Genomic DNA, 8,691 nt, shown 5'->3' with positions numbered 1-8,691 from the left:
CAGATGCAAGCCTTTAAAATTATGACACTTGTTATGGGTCAAATAGACTCAAACAATTGTAACAACAGCTGCACGGGGGGCCCAATAAAATTTTTTGTCAGGGGGCCCAAGATTTCTGGCAGCACCCCTGGCTGGAACCATTCACATTCCACAACATGGAGCACTGATGCAGTGTTAATCCTCAAGAACAAGCATTTGGCCAAACCTCTGAGCTTAGCTGATGGGTTGCTTGACTGCTGCATGTTCAGAATGCAGGTCGCTGGACAATAGAGCACTGGAATAGCTGCTACTGGACTTTGTCATGTCAAGGAAAGGGGATGGCATGCCATAAAACTCTCTGGAGAAGTTTGGATCCTTTGTTTGCTGTAACACCTGGCTGAAAATTCATCAGTTCTCTAAGGGGTTATATCAGATATGCAGTCAGTCGCAGATACCTCCTTGGTAAATGATGGAGCCCCAGAGTAATGTGGCTCGTTCCATTTCCAGGACTTTCAAGACATTTTTGAGCAGCATAGACAGGCAGGGCTGTCGCTGTCCATGGTTCTGTAAACTCTTTTATTCACAATGAAATAAAGTGGGTTAAGATGTTCACCATTCAGCCAAGCAAAAATTTATAAATTATGTCCAGCTTTATTTTCTGTTTATGTTGCACTAACGTCATTGTGGTTTCAGGTGGCAGGTACGCAATGAATTACGCCAAGGGTTAGGGGTTTTGGATTTCACAGGGTGGCAGCTGCAATTTGGAGCTTAAAATGTCTCAGCATTCAGTGCATGCATTCATTCACTCTCTTGTTTGTTCATCACAAAAAAAAAGGAAGCCTATACAAGGCAGAATTAAGACAACTGGCTTTGGAATTTATGTTTGTTCAAATGTTAATATTTCAGAACAACTGCTAAGTCACAATAAAGATTGAAATGTATTATTTTCCAAAGCTGGATTTGAATGAATTTAATATGTTGATATTGAAAGAAAAAAAATTCCATAGTGCATTACTGTTGCATTTATGTTGAAATTCTGGCCATGGTATTTTTATTTACAGATTACATCTTCATTTATAAAAGACAAGAGTTGTGTGTCTTGTAAACATTCCAGTTTTTAGTAAATGTTGACCAAATTCAATGTAAATTGAGCTCTTATTTAGTTACTCTATGCTGAGTTGAAAACCAATTTAAAACAGAAAAGTTAAAAAATAAGTTAATAAACTAAGAAAAACGTAAAATCACCGAATGAAATGAAAGACGAGATGGTTTCCACCTGTAGAGGTCACTGTTTCCAAATCAATGGTTCCATTCTCATTTACTGCTCAGCATTTCAGGTTCAGGATGAGGTTCTGTGTTTACAGAACCTCATCCTGATTTCTGATAAAAAATGTGGGTCATTATTTGAAAGCAAAACAATTGTTATAGATATAAAATAATGATCATGATGAGAATAGTTGTTAGTCAGGTTGACTGGAAACAAGAAAACTATTTTAATCAGTGATCTCTTTTTCACATTGACATTTCAATAGAATAAAAAACAAATTTAAGGAATGACTGGTTGGTTTAATGGTGCTCATCTGGTAAAACTAAGAAATTTGCTGAAGCTCCCAAAAAGCGACTAACTTTCTGCTTAGAGAGCCTGTCCATTCACGTTATGCCATTTGATTTCTCTTTGAGATCTTTCAGCTCAGAATTAGCTAACTAGTTATTAGTCATTATAAATCTAATAAATCTTACTCTGAAGGATTTACTCTGCTAATATGATGAAAGAAGACATCATGTAGGAAGAGATTCAGAAGATAAATGCCAGTGAAACAGACGGCTTTCGGACACAGGCCACAAAAGGCCCTAACCTCTCTCAAGTGCTGCATTCCTGCAGAGTAATACTAGAGTGTGGCATTCATAACAAGGTGCAGCAAGGTGTAACACTTTGTATGATACCGTTTCTGCTTTCAGGAGGGCCAGCCTTGTTTATCGACTGCAGCTTTTGGTCGGCTTTTCAAAAAACTGCCTTAAAGTCTCAGGCGGCATCGCTTCCCAGGCCCCCCCTGGGAGGAACTTTTGTTCTGGCCAGGAAGCCTCCCCTGCCTGCAGGTATAGGATGACAAGGTTTTATATGCCGCTGCCTATAGATGGGAAAGAGGCAGGGCAAAACCTGAACTTCAAATGAGTCGTGCTGCTGCTTGTGGTGAATTTAACACTGATGACTGCAGGTTGTACTCAGCATCTTACGGTAACAGAGTGGCTGCAGGAGGAGGCGGATATTAGCAGGAAAGATGGATTTCCTCCTCATTTGGCCATAAGACAGCAGCAGACTTCTCCATTAGACTAAATTGACAATTTAACCACAGGTATTAGTTTGTCTTCATTTTCAATTTCAAATATATAAACATTGTAATGATGATTCCTGTAATTTAATGAACTTTTGCTTTTTGAATACCTCAACATTTTGCCAACAATCACTACAATCCGGTAGCCAGCTGTCGTCAATGTGTGAATGTCCTCTATGAGATGGCAATGGGATTTATTGACCATTATAAATAAAATCAGTAATAATAATAATAATAATAATAATAATAATAATAATAATAATAATAACTATTATTATTATTATTATTATTATTATTGTTGTTGTTATTATTGTTATTACTAATTTTAATATTATAACTTTAAAGCTTATGGTAGAAAAGTAGCATTTTCACCAGAAACACAATAACCATTAATGACTTCTAATTTTAACAGGGGAAGAATATCAGAATCAGTGCTTACAACCCACATGTTTACTAGAGGAAGACTACACACACACTCACACACAGTTGGTTTTTTTTCTTCTTTGGGTCAGTACCATTATGTTTTTTTTATGTTGGAACCAGGCAGCAAGTGAGAACTGAAACAACATCCATATTGGTAAAATGCAGAAATAGTCTTATCAATAACTTACAACTCAGACAGCAAATAAATATTCATATCATTTGTGAAATATACAAAGTACTTCTTTCAGTTTACACACAGTAGACTATCACATTGTAAGAACATTGCAGATGCTCGTGCCTCAAGCTGATTTCCTTATTCTTCTTAATGTGAATCTGACAAAAAGTGCTTCTCCATGTACAGTCCCCTCTTCAGCTTCCATAATGATTAATAGCACTTAACAATCGGGAAATAGTACTTGGATTCTGACAAACATAAAGCTTATATGCTGCTGTACAGGCCAGCTGAACATATGCTCTGAGGGTAGTTGATGGATGAGGCTTGTACATACAAAATAGGATGGATATTACAACAATCTTATAACATTTGTTTACATGATAGTTGCATTTGTAAGAAATTGGACATCAGTTATCAGAGGATTATACAGCAGTGGAGTTGTAGGCCAGAGTCTCCAGAGAGCGGCAGGTTTTAGAAAGGTGTAAAAACTAGAAACACTTTGGTGGCCTTCCTTATTGATTGTACCCTTTATCTCTGTACACCAACAAGAACTTCCATCAATCCAGAATTTGGGATCCAAGACATTTTCTCATATCCTTCCTTGCAATCAAGCTGCAGTATGTGCAGAGATCAAGGATCCGTGTAGATGAGTTGTAGCAGAGGGAGATGAAATCCAACCTAACCTCTAAAAGTCTGCTGACTCATCAGGCTGTCGACCTCAACCTTTCCTATCACGATGCCGGCGTCTCCGGCGTTCACCACGCCGACCCTGCTGATGATGCGTGTGATGGGCACCTTGAATGTCCCTCAGCTTTCTAACCATCTCATGGTCCTTGTTGCCCAGCACCCGAGGCAAGAAGAGCGAGGCTTTATCAGTGCTCCGAGTTTTAAAGCCTCGCCGCGGCCGCCCTTTCCCGTTGATGGAGATGTACCATTGCCTCCTGACAGTGGCCCGACGCTTGCTGCTGCTGCTGCTGCTGCCTGTTCCGGGTGGCACGGGCTGCTCTGTGAAGTGTTGTCGCGATGCATAAGTGTTGTACCCCAACTCATGGATCCGTTCCACAAATTCACACTCCTTGTTGAAAACCTCCTGGGGAAAGGAAGAGGGGAAAAGGAGTGACCAAGACTTTTGGAGGATTAACAGTGTTTTGTCTTCCTCCTTTAAGGTTTCTTATAAAATAAAAAGTTGACTGCAAATAAAACAAACTCACTCAGTTTTAACTTCATTTAATACTAAATGTTTTGACTTGTGTGAAAACATTTTTGAACTGTTGTCCTAAATGTGTTACAGTGAAGCTGAGGAGTACACAGTGATTGGAGTGACAGAAAGCTGAATAGTGTGAATATCTATTTGTCTTAACTAATAAAATGGGGAATTAGAGTCATTTTCATTTTTAAGTATTTTTTTGTTCATATCTGTATGTTACAATCATTTGTGTTTCTCAGAACTGGTAGAGCGGAAATAAATTAGCCACCTACATTTGGTGTAAAACAAATTTGTGGTTCATGATCTCTGAGACATAAACAGTAGAAAGACAGGCTGTAATTGTGTACTGACCGAGGCGTACAGCCTTCCTTTATCGTTCATGGCTAGATATTTGCCTGAGAAAAGCCCTTTTATGGCCACGACACCCACATCCACTGCTGTGATCTCCATGATGCCTGCAGAAAAACAGAAATATTAAAGGTAAACTTGAAGTCATATTTTTCATACCTAGAAGTGCAGCTCTACCGTTTACATCAAACATAAATAAGCAACGAACTATTTTTTTCCTGTGCTGTTAAAATTGATTTCTTGCGGAAGCCTCATCATGGGGGTCCGTTCCGTTTATTGACGCATTGAGCGCCGCAGAGAGGTTTCAATAGGCTCTCATTAGATAAATACATCCGCTTTATGCTAATGCTGCTTCCCGGTACCCGGAGATCAACCTGCATGTCGGCAAATTTCAGCCTGAGCGAGGAGCTCCAAGTGGCCCCGAACACACTCCATATATCACTTAGATGGATCACTAAATCACACGAATTATTTCTGTGACTAATGCAGAAATAATTCTGCATTATTTCTGCATTAGTCACATGACTAATTCGTGCATTAGTCACGAATTATTTCTGTGACTAATGCAGATTCAAGCCTAAAATACATAATGAAAGCAAGAAAAGAATAGAAAGTAAGTAAATAAGAAAGAGATGAAGAAAAACGGCGTTTAAATTTAGCCCGACAAAAAATTTCCTCTTAATTTCCTCCAAATCTTGAAGTTCTTCCCACACGTGCACCCAGGTGTACTCGGGTTTGTAATGATCCACTTAACTTCTAAAAGTTATGTCTTGTTTGTAAAAACAGAAAAAAAGCTACTCACTGAACGGATTATTTTCCTCCAGTGATCCATCAATCCTCCCGTTAGGATGGATCTGTAGATGATATTTGGTAGCGCAGTAAAGTTTCCTGCGCCTCGGCGCTCCTCCGAGGTGCTCATACACTCCTCCGCGGCCCCCGGCGTCTCTCCGCTGCCGGGGGTCACAACCCTGGCTAGGCGAGCAACGGGCCCGGGGCCAAACGGGATCCAGCAGGCTCGCCAACACCAGCAGAGGAATCATCAGCATTGTGGCATGGTCGGCGGAGAACGACTGTTGCAAAAATTCGGATAACACCCGGCCAGCCCTCCGGGTCCCATGAACGTGTCGGGCCCCTAAAGCTGGAGAACTCCAGCCCCAGTGTACATCCAAGCCCCAAGGGCAGCTCTGACAGCACAACCGGCCCCCGGGTTGGGATCCTCCTTGCCTGTCCTGCAGGAAAGCCCTCGTGTGAAGCTGACTGAGAGCCTCGCCTCAGACTGAGCGCAGATATAAAAGAAGCTTGTGGCGACAATAGGCTGAACTTCGACCAATTGATACAAAGGAGAGGGGAGGCAAAAGGTATTAGCCCTGTGTGAAGTGAGAGACAGCGGCATGGATAAAATTACATAGTGGCAAAGTGCGAAACAGCTCTCCTCTCTGAACTCCTCTTCTGAAATATCCTAAAAGAGCAAATTAGACATCCCAAATTATACAGGCAGTCTGAGCCTGCGCCAGACACCGCAGCAGGTGAGGAAGAACTCAGCTGCTGGAACCTTCTTTCATCTCAAAACTCAGCAAAATGAAAAGTGAACCTTTGTGTCTCTTGGGTCATTTCAAAGTCACCTATCCTCAGCTTTTCTCTATAGAGCTTAGAATGTTGAACCTGATGCACTTGTTCATCCTAAGCAGAGAAGGAGCATCTGCTGCTGGTACTTGATGTACAGAATCTGATCCACAGCTTCCAGAAGTGAAAGACCCACAGCTTTGTCAAATTTCTCATCTTCTTTTCTCCTTAATATTTATAGGCTCCTCCTGACCTGTTACTTTTTACTGCCATTATTAAAGACAGTTTCTGGGAAGAAAAGACAAATTTATTTTGTGTCACAAGGTTCCCTGTCCCGCTCCTCACTCTGCAGAACCTCCTCCCCAAGGCTCAGTCGTTACCAACAGCATCTCCCAGACTTTTCCCAACCCAATTCCCCAGCTCTGGCTAGGCAGCAGCCGGTGGGCGGAAGAGCAGCAGGCTAAATGACTACTGCCTAAATTGCTTCCATCTTGGTCACATTATGGTTTGCATTCTGGTAATTAGCACCATCTTCTACAAATCTCTCTGCCCTTTGGCGCTACTCCACTGCTGCTATGAAGGCCTCTGCTGAGAATCCCCCAGAGAGCAGACGGTTAATTTGTCTTCCCCTCCCATACATCACCCAGCTAGTTGCCTCTGTCACTTAATTTATCCTGATGATCAGGAAAAAAATCTGCTCTTTTAATTACAAATGGGCTTTATGCCTCCAAAACCCCTCACAAGTCAGACAACACACCAAAAAAGCCAGGCAGTGTGTATCAGTGGTTGTTCTGGTGGCCATTTCTAAGCGAGATGGCCTTGATGTGGTCAAATGCTGAAAAGGGTGGAACCTCAGATGTGGTGTGCTGTTTCTCTCAGAAACTATTTTAATTATGCTCCCCTCCACGCCGCCCACAAAGCCTCCCAGCAATAGGCCAGGCAAGCGCTCCCAATTTGTGAAGCACACACTCACGTGTATGTCTTCCTTTTTAACATCAGAAAGAGTGTGTGTGTGTCTGTGTGTGTGTGTGTGTGCGTGTGTGTGTGTGCGTGTGTGTGCGTGTTCATGTGTGTGCGTGTGCGTGTTATACGACAAAACTTAAGAGGAGGACAAGACCTTAAACATCACTTGTAATCAGGATTACAACAACAAAACAGCAACTTTAGCTCCACTTTGACATTTGCCATCATACAGTCAAAAAGCTGACATAGACTGAAAGCCAAATGCAAGATCCTCTGTCTTTTTCTCAGGCCTTTGGACTGTTGCATTAAGGCCACCATGCCATATGAGTGAGATGTTGAAACACACCATGGGGGCATGTAAAGCTGACAGACAGGGAAATCATAAAAAAGGCAGAGCTGCTGTCAAAGGGATGTGACGACTACAGCCAGAGCTGCTGGGTAGTTTTTCAGGTTGTTGAAGTCGATCCACTATCACTTCCCTCTGGTGGTTCAAGAAAGACTAAAAGGCCAACATTAATATGACATGATGACATGCACCCAGAACATGGAAAATAAATTCTTTCCAATTTATGAATACCATAATTTATTAAAGATTGTCCACTATCCAGTAAACTCTGTTAACATTATATTTTAGTGTGACTTCAGCACAATAATTTTAATGAGCATTTTGCAATATCGGGGGTTGGAAGCAAAAAAAGACAAGTGCATTTTGAAAATATGTGAGCACATTGCGCTGTGCCTCAGCGTGTGAGGAGACGATCGGAGCAGCTGTTTGATTCCCTGACCTGGTTACTGATTTCCCAACCTTTCAAATTGTTTGCCAAAGACAAATCAGCTCTGTTTGGGATCTTTGTCCTGTTACCTTCACAATGCAAAGTTGACAAATTGGCCCTTCATTGAAGCCAGAAGCCATTCAGCTTCACATTACACTGCACACTTGCATCCAGACCACCTCCCAAACAGAGATCACATCCGATCATGTCTCTAGTTCACTTTGGGGATGTTTGAAGCTGCGCTCACAAGAAAGTAGATTTTTAAAAATGCTTTAAAACATCCAATTCATCCAGCTTAAATGTTTCCAACCATTTCCTTTGTCATTACACTCTTGAAAAATGAATCAATACCAAACCACATGAAGTGCTCTGATAGTGCTCTGACCCTAAAGCATACATTTGAACTTTTTCTCCTTTTTTTCTCTAATCATGAATGAAAGCAAGGATTTTTCAGAGCTCCTTTTTTAATTGACCTCCCCAAAATTCTTCCCCACTACCAGCTCTCAAAACCCCTCTTAGCACAAAAGGGTTTCTTTTCTGCAATAATGCAAATGTTATTAGCAAGGCCCTTTTCTTGGCTCCCTCTTTTAATGGAGGGAAAAGGAGGTACCAGTAATCCAGAGCAAATCAAAATGACCTTTGAACCCTTTCTGCTGTACTTTTTCTCATGGGCAGATTTCTTTAGTGAAGCGGTGATCAGAGGGCTGAATCCAGCCGCTGCCTCTCGTCTCCTGACAAATCGCTGCAGAGCCTCTTTTGTCCCCAGGACTTTGATCTCACCTGCTTGTCAGACTCTTCAGAAAGAAGTCTAGTACAGTTCCAACACATAGCAAACAAATCAGCAACTATTTTAGCACCACCCCTACACACACACACACACACACACACACACACACACACACACACACACACACACACACACACACA

The 8,691-nt window shown here is 41.6% G+C and overlaps 1 protein-coding gene across 1 annotated transcript; it reads right to left on the bottom strand.

The window, feature by feature from the left end:
- Window positions 1–2,650: 2,650 nt before the first annotated feature.
- fgf3 (fibroblast growth factor 3) lies at window positions 2,651–6,794 on the bottom strand. The gene is made up of 3 exons (XM_007570732.2): window positions 5,268–6,794; window positions 4,469–4,572; window positions 2,651–4,000 (listed from the first exon to the last, which is right to left on the bottom strand). Exons 1-3 carry the CDS (start codon window positions 5,509–5,511, stop codon window positions 3,629–3,631), a joined length of 720 nt encoding a protein of 239 aa, XP_007570794.1. The 5' UTR covers window positions 5,512–6,794; the 3' UTR covers window positions 2,651–3,628.
- Between the last annotated feature and the right edge of the window lie 1,897 nt (window positions 6,795–8,691).

The sequence above is a fragment of the Poecilia formosa genome, unplaced genomic scaffold (assembly GCF_000485575.1).
Source record: "Poecilia formosa unplaced genomic scaffold, Poecilia_formosa-5.1.2 Scaffold267, whole genome shotgun sequence".
Lineage (NCBI taxonomy): Eukaryota > Metazoa > Chordata > Actinopteri > Cyprinodontiformes > Poeciliidae > Poecilia > Poecilia formosa.
Note: the sequence above shows the minus strand (reverse complement) of the source record. Positions and strands in the feature narration are given on the sequence as shown.